The 16,904-nt window shown below is 50.4% G+C and overlaps 1 protein-coding gene across 2 annotated transcripts in view; it reads right to left on the reverse strand.

The window, feature by feature from the left end:
• Window positions 1–10,773: 10,773 nt before the first annotated feature.
• Window positions 10,774–16,904, reverse strand: part of Stum (stum, mechanosensory transduction mediator homolog) — a 53,479-nt gene continuing 47,348 nt past the window's right edge. The window contains exons 2-3 of one of the 2 annotated variants that reach the window (XM_029481012.1): window positions 16,624–16,803; window positions 10,774–11,664 (exon numbers count right to left, since the gene is read on the reverse strand). In XM_029481012.1, the coding sequence (XP_029336872.1) occupies window positions 11,651–11,664; window positions 16,624–16,803 (194 nt within the window). In that variant the 3' untranslated portion in view covers window positions 10,774–11,650. Of the gene's footprint in view, window positions 12,480–16,623; window positions 16,804–16,904 lie in introns of both variants that reach the window. The other variant, XM_029481010.1, reaches the window with a different exon arrangement.

A 16,904-nucleotide genomic window follows, 5' to 3' on the forward strand; every position in this document is an offset into this window, starting at 1 on the left:
AGCTGCAGACCGTTCCGAGCAAAACCATCTCACAGCCTGCACCATGCTTGCTAAACCAAGCCCCTGGGAGAAGCCTGCAAGCCATCTACCAGTGTGTCCAGTCCGTGCCCTCTGGCTAGCCGCAGATGGCCTGTGGTCATAGCCAGAACCCTAGGCCCTGGAGAAGGAGATGTTCCCTAAAGAACCCTCAGTAGCAACTTACATTGACTGAGTGACTGGACCATCCACGTTCTTTGTACATGCTGCCCAGAGCCATCTGACAGACCACATCCCTGTTCTCAGATGTAACATTGTTCCTCATCACATGGGCTCAAGTACCTCTGCCCTCCAGGCTGATACCTGCAGGGGACCATAGTCACCCTGTCACAGAGCCCCCGTCCCCTTGACCTGTAATCATCTTTCTAGCAGACCTGAGGGCATCCAGAGAAGTGGGTGGCCCATTGCCTGTTGCATCTCAAGACCATTTTTGGCACTGACTGCCTAATCCTGGGCTCACAAGAAGCTGGTCCTGCTGGCACATGGGGCAGCAATTGTGACCAACGTCATTTCATGGGGCGTCTTCTGGGGTGGGTGCTCTTCCTGGATCGGGACAGAACAAACACCTCGAGGAGGCAGGGCAAGAATCTGTATCCAGTTCAATCCTGCTGCATCAACCTCCGGAGAGGAATCTTTGCGATGGCCCAGCCACGTCTGACAGCCTAGACGGTGCCTACTGTTGCCATTCATCCCAGGAGGTGAGGAGGGAAGGCCGTATCACCACCTGTCATTAAATCCCAGGGAGCAACTCCATGGCCACACCCTCTGGCTGGTCTTTCCCCCCACCCCTACCCCTTCCACTGACAGGGAATTGGGGTGTTGGGACTGTCGTCTATCCTGTGGGTCTGGAGGGCAAAACAGGCTGAAACAGGCTTCAAAGGCAGCACTGGGCGTAGCCTGGAGAGTTCTGTGTGGCAAAAAGGAGCCAGAACCACGCTGAGTCAGTGATAATGCAGGAGAAGCCTGGTGACTTGGGCACATTTCAGTGTCTGCCAGCTCCATTAGCCCTACTATGTGCCCTCCATGTCTGCACAGGTTCCTTGGTTGTCCTGTCTTCACTAATGCATGAGGTGGCTCAGCCTAGCAGTGAATCTTAGAAACAGCCACTGTAGAAACTCTTAATTAATTGAGAGGGATCTCTGAACCTCGTCTGAGGTAGAGTGCTCATTGCATAGCAATGCTATATACATATGAGGGACACAGGGTACCTGCTCCCTAAGTCCGGAGGTGGTATCCGAGACTCCCTTAAGAGGCTCCTGCCTGTACCAGCCCTTCTGAACCCTACACAAGAATATCTCTCTCGAGGGGTGTGGTGGTGCACGCCTTTAATCCCAGCACTCAGGAGGCAGGGGCAGGCGGATTTCTGAGTTCGAGGCCAGCCTGGTCTACAAAGTGAGTTCCAGGACAGCCAGGGCTGCACAGAGAAACCCTGTCTCGAAAAAACAAAAACAAAACAAAACAAAACAAAACAAAAGAATATCTCTCTCCTTCCTTCCCCATACTACATAGCTGACTCTGCATTCTCTGCCCCCTCTCCCACCTTTCAGCTATGCAGTCACCAGAGCAAGCATCCTCTTAGAAATTAGACCATATAAATAAAGCTTTATTAGAGACCACCATGTCACTACTTTATGTACCATCTAGGGCCTCATGCAACCCCTTACAGAACTGTCGAATGCTGTTCGAAGGTATCAGTGACCGATGGTTGTGAGTTGCTAAGTGTCAGGTGATTGAAGATAAAGTAGTTTACTTTGGACCAAACTCGAGACCTGCCTGTGATCCTGCATGTTTCTGCTTCCCTGGACAGTCCAGGGCGTGTATTCTGGTACTTGGCTGTGCCACAGGATTCCTAGGACAGCCCATGGATGCTGGTGCCTGGAATATGTAGGGACAGAGCTATCAAGGCCCAAGGTCAGTGTACCTGGCAGTCCCTGTTCTCCTGCAGGCCTGGAAGTGGGGCTGGAGACCCGAGACTGCTGGAGCGAGGGTCTGTTTGTTCTAGGTGTGGGATGACCCTCCAGGCAGCTGAGTGTTAGCATCCATGGCATCCGGTCCCCTTTCTCCGCAGACTGAAGGGTCAGAACCATGTCTGCTTGCCATTCACAGTCTGGATCACACGCCCTGCCACAGAAATGCAGCAAACACATCCAGTTCCCGGGAACACCAAGAACCAGCCTGGGTGGCATTTTTTTTTTTCAATTTCGTTTTCACTGTGACAGCTGTGGCCCAGCTCCTGGCATTTAGCACACCATGCACAGGCATAAGATGACACATTCAACAGAGAAGTGGGGACCAGGCATTTCCTCACTGTGCAGAAGATGGGGGAGGGTTAAAGGGAGCTTTTATAAAACCCCTTAGGTGACACCATAGGTGACAGCCACAACCCATAATAGACCCCAATAGAAAATTCACAGAGACAAATTCACCAGGAATTGGGGTCCTACCTTGTGGTCTCCTTACTCTGCACACTTGGTACTGGGGACATTTCGGGGTCACAGAGTTCAGGCCACAAAGATAGACGTTTGCAACCAGCGTCATTATCTGTCCTAATCTTCCCTCCCTGTACTTTCCAAACTTGTGAATGAGCAAAGTGGGATTTAAAGTGGGGGCAGGGGAGAAAGTCCCACATGACTTCTGTGCTTTTTGGGGCAGTAGCACATACCATTTTAAAAATAGTTTCTGCACATTACGGACAAACGGGGTCTGTGACAGCTTTTTTTGACAGCAGCAGGCCTGCTCTATTTCAATGAGAAGGAAAAAAATGCCCGATTTTAGTCATGCTTTCTGAGAACACATGCTGGCGTGAATTCAAGACAGAATAGAAACAGCGAGGCCCCATTAGGGAGCCTGCCCCCTTGTGGACATCAAGGTGCATTGCAAGATGGCCCTAGGACAAGGAGGCTAGTCAGGGAATGCATTTAATTTACAAATGACATCTTGCTCAAGTAAATACCAGAGCCCACGTTTAAGGCACAGTGGAGGTGGTGGACAGATATCAGGAATATACGGTACAGTATAAAGGACGCCATGCAGAGAAAACAAGGGGTTCCATAGGACAAAAAAGAGGCCTCACCCAAGTCAGGAACATAAAGGCCATTTAGGAAAGGCTTTGCAAAGGAAATGCCACCAAAATGAGTTTAGAAGCTGAATGTGAATTATCCAGAGGGTTGAAGGATGGAGGAAGCAGACACATAGAACAGAGGCACAGGGAAGGAATAGCTCCAAGTGGCCAGAGCCGAGGACCAATGTGCAGAGGACCCATGTGCAGCTCACAATGTGGTCATGGCCAGATCTCAGGCCTGGGCAAGGAATAGAGGAAGCAAATGGGGCATGTGGAGTGTCTCCCAGTGACAAACAGGTGTCCCTGGGGGCTCCTCGGCAATGACATGAGGTGACACTTCTGCATGGAGGAAATGATGCTAACCAGTGGAGAGATGCCAAGTTCTATAATGAGGTCGAGGCCGTAAGCGAGAGGGAAATTAAGGAAGCAGTCTGGATGCTGTGGGGTTCATGGAGTGCAGAGAACCAAGCTTGCCAGGTCAGCCGCGCTCACTCCTGTGGAGCCAGAAAGCCCTGCCACCCTTCCTTGAGGTTTGACTTATCTTCTAGGTGTCCCCTTCCTGCCCACCTCCCTTCCGGTTCAAACAAAATCCTTTGAGCCTCTACTCCTGCAGGCTCATGATTAATCGCATGGCTAAATAGCCAACACTTCAAAACCAATCCCACTTCTACATTAGGTGTAAAAGATTTTCCATTTTAGGGAGAAAGGGGGAGGGGCAGTTTACAGGTGTGTCTCTCAGCACACTCAGCAGCCAGGCATTTGTAATTCCAGTTACCTGGCTCAGGGATGCAGCTGGTAGGAGATGAAGAAACACGTCCAGAAGTCAGTAGCTATTGTGTGTTTGAGACACCCACCCCTCTCTATAAATCGACCTGCATCATAGCTCCTGATCTGTGGAGAACACAGCGGGAATGGCTGATTGGATACTGGCTGGAAGGCTTGGATCTTAAAGAATACCGAAGGCCCAGCTGCTGCCCTCTCTACTCGTTTCCTAAGGGCTCAAGGCAGAGGCTTGGATGTCTGTTACCTCAGGTTCCAGCGCTTAGACCCAACTGAGACCAGCTAACTCCAACTGACCCAGTTGGCCCAGAAAACAATATTTGTATGTTGCTTTTACCATGTATGGCAAATGTCTGTTTTATAAGGTTACTTCCAACCTATTTCCTGTTTTCAACACTTATTACTACAATATAAGTAAACACGTGCATGACTCTGGGTCAGGGGCATGGAAGAGTACTGTAACCTTAGATCACAGCCGTGCATAATCACTGCAAGAGACAGCCATCTCTCCAGCCACGCCCAGGCAGTTGCTTATTCCGTAACTTCAAACGCCTGCATTGGCTTCATATTAGGGAACAGATGACCACCATAAGCCAGGTCTACAGGTCTGGGTCACACCACCCACCGTAACTGGAGACAGCTCAGCTCTAACGCTTGCTGGGCTGTGGCCCCAGCTGAGGTTCTAGCAGGCTTACCATCACCTTGGCTGGCTCAGCAGCACTGTGAAGAACACACAGTGTGGCCATTCTCACATTCTCATTTCCCTCTCTATATAACAGGGAAGGCCAAGCCGTGAGCGTGTAAGGCTAGGCACAGGAGAGGGCACACCTGGCTCCAGGCACGTATATAGATGATAGGTGGAGTCCTCCGTCCTCCCTTCTGTCCTCCATGCTGGGTGTGTGCTCTTAGGGGTGTAGTCTTGCCCCAGCACCTCCTGATTGCTGCTCTGTTCTTCTTCCTTCTTGCTATGATGTGAAATTCTCTGCTTTACAATACCCTCACCACTGATCCCCAACATAGATTAGAATCCCTGAAACGATTTGAAAAACAAATCCTTCTTCCTTTGAGTTATATTAGACGGTCTAGTCCCCCAGCTATGGATAAGCTAACATGGGCTGTGGGTTGTTCTGATGGACAGGAAGAGGCTGGACGTTTCCCTTGGCGTATGAGGAGCTAAGTGCTGGTCCCTGATCACCCCAGCACTGGTGGTAAAATTGCAGGCACATCTCTCTCTGTCTTTCAGCCAGCTGCTCCTGAACCAAGGACAGGAGATGATGTACTCTGTCCACCCACCTGATGCTCATGAACCCTGAGATGCCCTAGGCGAGTGGTTCTCAACCTGTGGGTCCCAACCCCTTTGGGGGGGCCAAGTGACCCTTTCACAGGGGTCACCTGAGACCACCAGAAAAAAAACAGATATTTATATTACTATTTATCACAGTAGCAAAATTACAGTTATGAAGTAGCCAGCAATGAAATTAATTTTATGGTTGGGAGTCACCATAACATGAGGCACCATATGAGAGCCACTGCTCTAGAATATTCCATGGGTACAGGGATGCCCAGAGGCTAATTATCCCCCAGGCACTGATCTTTTCATAACCCACAAGGGTTCCATCTTGTTAAGATTTTTTTTTCTGCCTATCCAGAACTTTCTAGATTCGTCACGAATTGGTATGTGTTCTGGAGTTTCTCTGGCTGTTGATTTGTAGCCTTATAGTCTTGTACTCATCCAGGATATGGAAATTATTTTAATGTTGTGTCCTTGTACGGGAGGACGTCCCATGGGCTGCTGAGACCAGTATGTACTATACAGCATTTGAATGAAGTGCTCTGTAGATGTCTGTTAAGACCATGTGGTGTACAATGTCGTTTCATTTGAATGTTTCTGTATATTTTGTGTGGGGATGACCTATTGGTAAGAGTGTGGTACTGAAGTCACCCAGTACTATCATGCTAAGGTTAATCTGTGACTTTCCATCTGAATAGCACGCGTTTTATGAGATTGTGTGCACCTGTATTCAGGGCACATACATTTAGAAACATAATGTTCCCCTGATGGATTGTTGTTTTGTTCGAAGTCTATTTTATCAAATTCTAGAACAGTTTTGTGCGTTCTCCTGTGTTCATCTGTAATGTATTTCTTTCCCTTCATCTGTAAATTTGTTAGGTTCCCCAGGTCTCGGCACATCAGCTAATAAAGATGTAGGCTGGGCTGTAGACTGCACCTTGCCACCCCCGCTGCGTTTCAGAAGATCCCCTCGTGGTGGCAACCGTCAGCTCTAAGTTCTGACTACTCATACCCCGGTGCTCATTTGTGGTTAGCATCATTTCAACATCTATCTCACACACATTTCCTTTGCCAGCCAGTCCAACCTCCAAGGAAGGAAACAGGCTTCCCCCTGTGCGCCCTTGGGGTCTGGTGCTTCGTTCAGAGTCTACATCCTTGGTTACAGGGGACCCAGTGAGCGGAGAAAATGTTGGATCAGTCCCCAAGGAAAGGGGAAGATGGCCATCCAAATGGAAAGACCAGCAGGTGAGGTTGTAGGGAGAGAGAGACGAAAGCGCTCAGGGCAGCTGGAGATCTGATTATAGAAATGGAAGACACAGGAATTCAAGAAGCCACCAGGAAGGTCACATGGATGTTTATTAAATAGAAAAGAGGAAAAAGAAGAATAAAAGATTGCCAAAACCATATTTCCAAGGGTTAAAAAAAATTGGAATGCCAAAGAAATGCCATGCTCTGTTATCTTTATAACACGGGGCATGTGTGTATGTACACTGTGTGTATGTAAGATATGTATGTATGTATGTATGTACACTCCGTATATACACGGAGATATGTACATGAGCATTCCTCACCACGTGTACAGTAGCATTGCTGGAAGGAAGGACTTCAAAGCTGGCAGAAGGCTGGAGAAGCGGGAGCCCTACGCTACCCCTGCGGGGCTCTGTGGACCCCAAGACAAGGGTGGGGACTCAAGCCTGGGGACACTGAGAAAGTTAAGCAAAAGTCAAACCTGGGCCCCATGCTTCAGTTTCAACCAGGAAAGTCTAGAATCTTTCCTAGGGCTGAGATAGTCCAAGTAGTCTCCAAGAACACTTGTAATCTTTAGAATGGGCTGGCAATGCCTCCGCCCCTCGACCCCCCACCCGCCCTCCACCCCCGACCCGTGCTTGGACTGGGGCATATGGAGTCCCTGTGAGAATGAGTGAGAAAAGTAAGCCCCAGACATCGTCAGAGAACAAGAAAATGTACAGCAGTTAACAGACAAAAGCCAATGGCAACACCAAAACAGTAACCCACAATACAACGCGGCCTGCTCCTAATACAGTGATGCTGCCATCATCTTCCAAAACAAAAGAGCTCCCGGTGCAACGGAGCCAGCCCGGAAGGGCCCGAGACTACTCCACAGGAGCCCGCGGGATTCTCACAAGCCCCAACGTCGTTTGTCTCTGCTTAAAACTTCCCTCCTCCTCTACTCCTTGCTGGCTCCTGGGCTGGGGCAGGCAGTGTACACGTTCAGAAATAAAAATCCTGCCAGAGTCGCAGAAAAGCATCAGGAAGAGGTCTCTGCCCCCTCCCCCACACCAGCAGACCAATCCGGAGCCCGGGGGCTGCAGTAGCTCTGGATAGGGGGATGCAGTGGGAATTCTGATCCCACAGACCCCAGGAGAGGGCAACCGGTGTGCACAGTGGACGGAGTTGAGGAGGGATGACTGACCAGGGTGAGGACAGCAGTTTTGTGGCTTTGAGTTGTCCCCACACTGGGGTGGGGGCTTCTCAGTGACATTGCTTACCAAGGTCACCAATGCTCCTGTAACTCCTTAGACTCACTGGGTCCCAGACTTAACTTTAGTGGAGTCATTTCTTTAGTCTCCCTTGGGGGGTTGTGGCATACCGAACTAGTGTTTGTTTTTACCAGGAAGAGTCTGGGCTCTCCCAGTGGGGCTGTGCTTGACTGGGCTTGGACTCTCTAGACCCTTGGCTTTGGCAAGGTTGGGGGAAATGACGGACTGGCCTGATTTCTATACTGTAGATAGTTAAATGGAGGGGCATTGCTGTAACAAGACTGTAGTCACTCTGGCAGGATGCACAGGACCAGTCTGGTTGGGATTCATTGTGTCCTGGTGCATCGTGGGATTGAGGCTGGGTCATACTCTGAGTGGAAGTATACACTGCCTCTGTGAGCATTCAGCTCTCAGAAACTAACAGGAAGAAAGATGAGGAAGACTCTGAGTCCCTTGCCCACCACTTAGATGACCTCTTCACAATACCACTGTTCAAGATGACCTCCACATCCTCTACGACCTGGGCACAGAACTCTCTAGCAGGAGACAGAGCTCCTGCTAGGTGAAGAAAAGGTCTTCCCGAGCTTGCTGTCACTGGTGGTGGCTGGATACTGTAGGGATGTGACCTGGAGGGCATCTTTGATCTGAGCTCAGGACCTGAGCACTTTAGCACTGAAAGAACGCTTGCTAACTGCAGAGCCTCCCTCACACCCCAGGGCTGGCAGATGGTATCCTGGCTCCGTTTCCACTAGAGGGAAACCTTGCTCTGCATCCGACGCGCTTCTGCCCGGGAGTAGGAGGCGCAGTGGCCAGCTGGTTCTCTAAGCCCAAGCCCTCTCCAACCACAGAACAGACAGTCCCAGCTTTCTTCATGCAGGTCATTTACCATCACTAAGGCCTTGCATTTTGAATCTTAAGGTCAAAGGAACACTCATTCAACCTCACTTTCTTGCTTCAGGACCCTTGGACCTTTGGGGGAATTTTTCTGGTCTTGGGATTTCAGCCTACTCTATGCTGGCCTTAGACCCGATGTTTAATGTGTGGATGGCTTTTCTTTTGAACATCTTAATCCTTTTCCGTCTAGGGGACGTGCTAACCATGTGGCTAATTGGCTTCCTATGTCTCCTATAGCTGAGTTCTCCCTGCTGCTCCTCAGCCCCTAGCATCCTACACCCCACAATTTGCAGCCTCGGTCCTGTGAGGGAGTGTAGGACCTAGATCCCATGAGCCAGGTAGCTCTGGGCACCAACTCTGTCTTGAGCTGCCATCTGCTTCCATTTTCCATTCAGGACCTGCAGAAGCCAGGGGGCATGGTTTTGAGGGCGGGTGAGCTCAAGGATCCAGGAGGGCCATGGAGAAATACTGCTCTCATCCTTCTGAGGACGTTCATCATCCCTCCCTGTGACTTCTGAGAGGTATGTGTCTCAGAGAGAAGCCTCTGGTCTCCTTGTGAAAGCTTAACAAAAACTCCCCACATGTTGCTCACAGAACCGCAGATGAACTGAGCTGAGCGGCACCTGGGCCACGCCCCCTTTGGGGGCGGGTCGCTAGGGCAAGACACAGGTCAGGGCCATGGAGGCAGGGAGCAGACCGTGCCCTCCTCACTTCCTTTGCTTCTCTCCAGGGCAGCCAGAGACTTGACCCAGGCAAGATTTGGCAGTCTGAGGGTGGAGGGTGAGTCATCTCATAGGGCTTCCTGGCCGCAGTCTGGGGTCCTCAATGGTCCCTAAAATACACTACACAATGTTGAATAGTTTTAACGTAACAAAACCTAGAATCACCAGGGAAGTCTTAAAGAGGAATTATTTTAGATTAGATTGGCCTGTGGAGGATTATCTTATTTGTTTAATGGAAGTAAGATGATCCACCCTGAATGTGGGTGGGTGGCACCATTTTGTGGGCTGGATCTTGGACTTTTTAAGAGTACATGAAACTGGTGGGGGGTGGGGGAGCATGGGCAGCATGGATGCATTTGTTTCTCTCTGCTGTTGCCTGTGGATGTAGTGACTTAGGCACTTCTAGTTCCTGCCATCATGACTCCTCCCCTACGATGGACTGTATATAGGCTAGATTATAAACTAAATAAACCAACTTTCCTCTTTCCTAGTGCATGTTGCTTTTTGGTCAGGGTATTTTACCACAGCAACAGAAATGGAGCTAGGACAATAGGCTACCTGGTCCTCTCTTGCTCCAGGGTCCTGGTTTGGTGGAAGGAATGGCCACTCTGATAACAATGCCACATTAGATCCTGGCAGTGCCACAGTCTCTGTGGATGTTCTCTGTGTGCCTATGATGTCTGCCCCTGGCACTCATAGCCAGGGAACGGTCTTCTGAATTATTTCCCAAGGTTGGGACAGCATCCCTGAGCTATGCCACCCAGGCAGCTTTGTCACTAAGGAGCTCTAGTGCCACTAAGCCACTTTCTGGGTCCAAAGCCCTGCTTTCTAGATAGCTGGTGTTCAGTAAATGAACTCTGGTCACCTAGAACCAATGGCCTGCTTGGACTGTGAGGAGTGAATTAGCCACTGTCTATCGGCTGAGAATGGTTATGCTAATGAGGGCTAATGAGGCCTGGCCCAGGGGGCTGATGCTTGGAGCTAGTAGCACCCCTCAGACTCACTGTTCTGGGGGCTCCTAAAGCCTTCCCACACTATCCACCTGGAGTGAGGGGGTGCTAGGGAGGAAACAGCTTCCCAAGCTCACAAGCCCCTGTATTAAGCCATCCCACACTGGAACTCATGGTGACACTTGTCACTCAGGAAAGTCCCACTCGAGTCTGGTTCATGTCACTAAACAAGCAATATAAATTACCATCTCCTTCCAACTCCCCCGGTAGCCACCCCCAGCCGAAGCCAGGGAAATAGACTTCTCCCTCGCTGTGGGGGCCGCTCTTGCCAGGCCTGTCATCACTAGCTCTGTGGGATGAAGGGCTGTGGGCGGACATCGTGGGAGATGTGGGGACACTGACCCATCATTCCCCTTTCTGGTACAGCTTTGCTACCGGAGGTGGCCTCCTTGGGAGCAGTGATCTGCTGTGGAGAGAACCAAGCCTGGCCCCGTACCCCAAGACAGGGGCTGAGAACAAACAGAGCAACAAAAAGAAACACAGGAAGAACTAGACCCCTTGGCAGGTGTTCCAAAGGTACAACTCGTTCCCACACAGCCTTGGAAGAAACTGATGGATAGACACAGGGTAGGACAGGTGAGCCAGCCCAGAGTCAGGGCCAGAAATGAGTACGTCATGGGTCTCCATCTCTTCATGATGTCAGGGACTTCTAAAGATTGCAAATAAGAAGGCTGGTGGGGTGGGGTGGGGTGGGGTCTTGGAACCCCAGAGAAACAGGAGCTGCTTTTCAAGAGCCTCCATCCACCAAGGCAGAAAGTGGACGGCTCCTTTCTTTAGCCCCGGCCACACTGTGACAGAGTTTCAGGCAGACGATGAGGGACCCACTGATGGCTCAAGGCCAGCATGACCGGGAACTGAGCCCTGGGTCTGTCCCACATGTTAGCTCTTCCTACGTTAGAATGAGATGGAGAGAGATGTAAGTAGCCACCCCATCACCATCAGTTTGAGTCGGCCTTTCTCTTAATTTCATATCGGTACCTTCCCACTTCCTGATGTTTTCTGTGCCTAGTAAGGATCTGGCTCTGTACTGATCAGTCCCAGGTTTGCTGCTTAAAGGGGCACATGCCACGCCAACAACTTCAGCCTCACGATGCGTCTTCTTGCAGCACGCATGAACTTCAGGTCAAAGTCCCCAACCTGATGATGTCACTCTGCAGGTCTCACGGTTCAAATGCAGTCCAGTAGCCAACTCCCCCAGGACTTGCTTGGGCAAGGCTATTTACATTTCATGAGTTCCAGTGCATCTGACTATTCACAGGATTCTCTAGTGATATCCACGTGTTTGGCGGTGGGTGGGAAGCCCAGACTCCACTGGGATGTCAAGAAACAGTAACGAATGGATTCCATCATCTTCCTCAAAACAAACCATCTGGATTCAGAAACACGTGCATGTCAGGGGGGGAAAAAAGGAGAGGGGACCAAAGACCATAGTAAATATATCCAAGAGGGCTGCTGGTCTGCAGCCATTCATAACTTGGTCTGTTCATTTTGCATATAAGCATCCAGATGCTAGCAGTAACATTCCAGAAGTAGAGTGGGTGCCACCTCCCCCCTACCCCCAGTCAAGTCACAAAGTCACACCCAACAACTCGAACACTGGGGTGTTATCAGACTCCTGGGGGAACCCAAGAATTTTTTACACACTGGGCTATCACCTGGCCTTTCCACACTGGCAACCCCCACCCTGACACTGCCCTTGGGAGACCACCGAGCAAATACAGGGAACCATGTGGTCGAGCAGGGCGTGAGGATCCAGAGGAAGTGTTCTGCGAAGTCCTGACGCCTAGGAGAGTGACTGATCACCTGCATGGGACCTACAGCAGCCCAGCCTGACAGGTCTTGGTGCCTATTCAGTGTATAGTTGGATAAGCATGCCCAGTATCCCTGGCACTGTCACTATCCTGCCTCTAGCCCAGTCTGATGTTCTGGGCCTGTTCCTCCCGTGCACTCTGGAGCAGGGAGAGAAGTTAGCCTCGGAGCCTGCTAAGAAAAGCAGGTGTGTTTCCCAAAATAAATAATGTTTTGTAAGTACTCCCTTTCTACCCCAATCTGAGAAATGGCAGAAGAGAATATGTGAAGGTCCTTGTGCCTGGAGCCACCTGGCGTGGCCCTCACAGGACCCTGGACTTCCCCCGCAGGTCCCGTAGGCTCACAGCTGTTGTGGGATACCCTGATCCTTGTACCCTGTGAGGAAAAAGGAGAGGAGAGGTGGTTAGGGAGACATTCCATTTAGGATTTGTCCAACATGGCCCCAGACCAGAATATACTCATGAGACCTTGCCTATTTTATGAGGACCTTATTGGTACAGGAAGCAGCAAAGATCTACTGTTCACAGGCAAGGCTATTGGCCGCCCAGGAGGGGAACAACTGTCTGCCATAGGTCCAGCCAGCTGGATAACTGGGACAGGACGAGACTGGCGCCCACAGAGTCTTCAGCGCATCATTGCTAATCATGAGATATTTGCTTTTCAGGATCAGAGATGAGACCCAGGCCCTCACACAGATCCACTAGTGCTCCGCCTCCAGCTGTACCCCTGTCCCTCCCGGGGAAAGTTGGAGCACTGATGTCAGCACAGAAGGTGCTAATCTGATTGGGTGAGATTACAGAGCTAAGATAACGGGGTATACTAATCTGTGACAATCCCATCCAGTGTCTTTGGTCTGAGGGGGAACACCAGGAGCCCCAGCTGGGTCTCTCTCTATGTAGTATGGCTGCCTGTCAATCTTGGGTGCTGATAATCCAGTGCCCATTAGGGGCATAGGAGCAATACAAGAGAGTGATCAAAGATGGTGCAGATGTTAGGGAGCTGTTTGCTAAGTACTCTTTTCCACAGAAAAGCTAAAAGTGCCACCGACAATTAACCACTGAAGAAGGTGGGATATCTATGTGTATCTACCAACAGACTCACCTTGGGAGACTGCAGCAGCAGAGATTCAAGGCAGCAGAAGGAAGAGGAGAGAGAAGACAGTCTGAACACAAGACAAAGCACCAGGTGTGTAGAATGGGGAGGGGCTCTACCAAAGACACTGCAGAGGCAGGGCTTCAGCCAAGGGGTGGTCAGCCTTCCCAGTGAAGAGTCACATGGCCAGGAGCCAACTCTGCCTGTTTCCCAGGTCCCTGCCACTGTCTGACCAGTGCCCCCTTCAGCCACGCCCACACCCCTGCTCACCTCCTGTCTTTATCCATTTTTCTTTACTCCCTGATCCCAGCCTATGCTCTCAGGGTGCATTCTGAATCATTTAAGAGGGACAAGTAGAGCCAAGGCAGGTGGAGCTGACAAACTAAAGATCCTCCAGTGACCTTGGTCCCAGTCCAGCTTTGTCTAGTCTTTATGGTTAGTCCTTCCTATGGACTGGACCCACACATACAAAGCCTGATGCATTGGGAAAGAGCCAAGGAGAGAAAACATTTTGCAGAAATCTAGGATCAATTGGTAATGACTGCCCAGAGCTTTATGCTGAGACAAATGCCACAAGTGTTTACCAATGTCTGCTACGGATATCGTAATAGAAAGAGCAGTCAGAGAGCTGCCAGGCAAATACTGACCAGTTGACCATGACAAGCTGCTATGAGCATTGCTGCTCATTATTAATATGGATGGAGCTTCTAATGTCCAGCCAAGGCTCGGAATCTTCTCAGAAGTTTTTATTTGATACTGTGTTTCTGGTAGCACCCAAAGGTGCTGTGTGAAACCCAGCCTGTATTTTTTGTTCAGCTATGCAGTGGGAGTAAGCCTCTACCCAGGTGTTCTTGGGACAAAGTCAGTTGCAGCTCTCCCCTTCTAAGGATCTATTCCAAGACACCTCCTCAAACATGGCTGCTCAGAGCAACCCCAGCCCATCCCATGGGAGTGGTACATTCATCTTTTGAGGGTGAGAACAATTTTTAGAAAAAGAGAAAAAGACAGTGGCTGTTGAGATTGGTGGGGGAATCTGGCAGAAGGGGCAGAGACTAATATCCTTCTGCAGTCTCCAAAAATAATGGTGAAAAATTTGGTGCTGAGACAGAATCCCTGGATACATCCCATATACTAAGAGGCTGACCAACCCACAAGGGAGCTGAGAGGACAAGGAGGAAGGCCTGGGCTGGAGACCCTGGCATCTGCTCATCTTGTGACTCCTACACCAGACCAAAGCATTCTGGACAAGTCAGAAGCCCGGGAGACCGGCAATGAAGGAGCACATCTTGGCGTTTATGTTATCTTACCTAGGTCTAACAGGAGCAGCTTTGGTCTAGACCCCTTGTTCCTGGGTATGACAGGGGACAAATGACAGGTGCAGAAGATTCCTGACTTAAGAGTGGTTCAACTCTTAACATCTCAAGTTTAAGATGTGTAACTTGGGGTTCTGAGCTCATTTTTTGACATGATCGTCCTGCCTGTGATAGGTTCAATGGGTGGTAATCCACAGGAAGTCAAAGAGCCTCTAGATATCAGGAAGCTGCAGGAATCAGATGTGGCACCAACACACGTATTGAGACCCAGTCAGGCACATTCCTCACTGCCGTGGCAGACCTGGAATGTCCCATGAAGGCCCAGGTACAAAAGCTTGTTCTCCTAATGGTGAGTCTTCAGCTTACATAGGGCATTCCCTTTAAGGGGATATGGAGACTCTTGTATCTTTTCTTTCCTTCCCTTCCCAGGCACGAAGTGGGTGGCTTTTGTCCTGTCATGAAATGCTGTGTGGTCACAATTCAGAACAATGAGGCCAACCCAGCCTGGACTGAGTCCTCTAAAACTCAATGTAATGTAACTCATTTTTCTTGGAAAGTTGATTTCTCCCGGCCATTTGTTATAGTAACAGAAAGCCGATTAGCCTTCTTACTAAAGTCCCAACACTGCTCACCCCAACGCCAGGCTGAGGAGCAGACAAACCAATAATGTAAGGATGCTACAGCCTTCCCAGGCCTTCTAGCTGGGAATGGGATCTGGCGCCTGCAGACGTCCCACATGTCCCTGAGGAAGTGACCCGGTGGCTCCTGGGAAGTCTTGGCGCTATCTTTGGGACTCATGGTGGCTGGCAGCACAAATGGTGGTATGTCTCTCCTAAAAACAATGTTCTGACCCTCTCCAGCACTTCGAGTGAGCCCCAGTAGAGGGGTCATCAGATCAGGTGAGGGAGCTGTACAGTCCACCTTAATCTGACAGCTCTTCCCAGCACACAGGGGTGTGTCACTTCTGCCTGGTGCTTCTCCTCCCCCTGGCTTAACTTTAGCTATGGGACATCCTGACACTCCACTGACCCACTGACTTCCTTTCTAAATTCCCAGAAGACCTGCTGTCAGGTCTGGCGCCCTGGCCACCCACACTGAATCCCACCAGGCTCTGACACTTGAGTTTTTTTCTGGTGAGGTAATTTGATGAGTCTTTCTGACCCTGGTCCTAGCACTGTGTATGCATAAGCTCCTACATTTTCCAAGGAACTCTTACTGGAGCTAAGTAAGTCCTAGATCATTCTAGACTATTCTGGATCATTCCATGGCCTCCAGATCTTGGCTTTTCCTCCTGCCTCCCTGGGTACAGCTTGTCTCTACACTGGCAATTTAACCTGTGAACCCAGTGAGGAGCAGCAGATGGGGACAGGGCACAAAGAACAAAGTGGCTGAGGAGACATGGTCTTGGTTACTGAGGCCCTCCAGTCAGTGAGGTAGGACCAGGAATGGAGGTACGGGGAAACAGCTGTTAAGACAGGTGACGTCTGATGTAAGATTCCGCCAGATTATTTTTAAAAATGATCATTTGTCTCTGGTAAATTTGATTTTGCAACTTTAAATGCTTCCACCAAACACTTCTGTGCATAGGCTGATTTTGCATTAACAATGGATGAATCACGAACACCTTCAGTGATAGTGAGAACGTGTAAGGCTTTGACGCCAAGCAGCCAAAGAGTGTAGTGTAACGCTGTTAAGACTCACACAGGTCTATGTGTAAGACATGGTTACACAGCTGCCTGTGGGTGAAGACAGTTCATGGCCCTGCTCTTCCTCTAGAAACTGTGATGGAGACACACAACCATGGGCCAGGAGGCTTACCCAGTTTCAGTGAGATGGCTGCTTCCTTGGCAAAGGCAGTGAGTGGTATCTTAGCTGGAAAGGACCCCTCCCCCTTGGGGACCCACCCTGCAGGACTGGCATGGTAGAGAAAATGCTCTGGAGCTCGTGGCCATGGCACTAGGGTGTGGCCTTAGGAGCTATTTCAAGAATATGAGTGTCTTGAGGGTCCTGCACCAAGTGTAGGCCTCCTGTTCTTCCCACGTTCCTCCACAGCTCTGGCACCCTGGCCAGGCTCCAGCCCGCTGTGCCCTCAGAAAACACCAACAATTACTCACTGGCAAGGATGACCATGTCCATGCCCCAGAAGATGCTCATGATCCAGCCCACCATAACGATGGCCGTGAGCACCTGAATGAGGGCTGCAGCGATATTCAGCCAGAAGACACAGCACACATGCCTGTCCGGGAGGTCGGTGCGTGCCCCACACAGCACAGTGAAGGCCGAGACGAATGTACCTGGGGAGGCCAGAAGGGATAGCTTCAGAGGAGGCGCAAGACCCAGCCCACCCCCATTGCTCGGCCACCAGTGCTGGGAGAGGAGCCGGTAGGTCCTTCAT

The sequence above is a fragment of the Mus caroli genome, unplaced genomic scaffold (assembly GCF_978045245.1).
Source record: "Mus caroli unplaced genomic scaffold, Mus_caroli_1 scaffold_1, whole genome shotgun sequence".
Taxonomy (NCBI): Eukaryota; Metazoa; Chordata; class Mammalia; order Rodentia; family Muridae; genus Mus; species Mus caroli.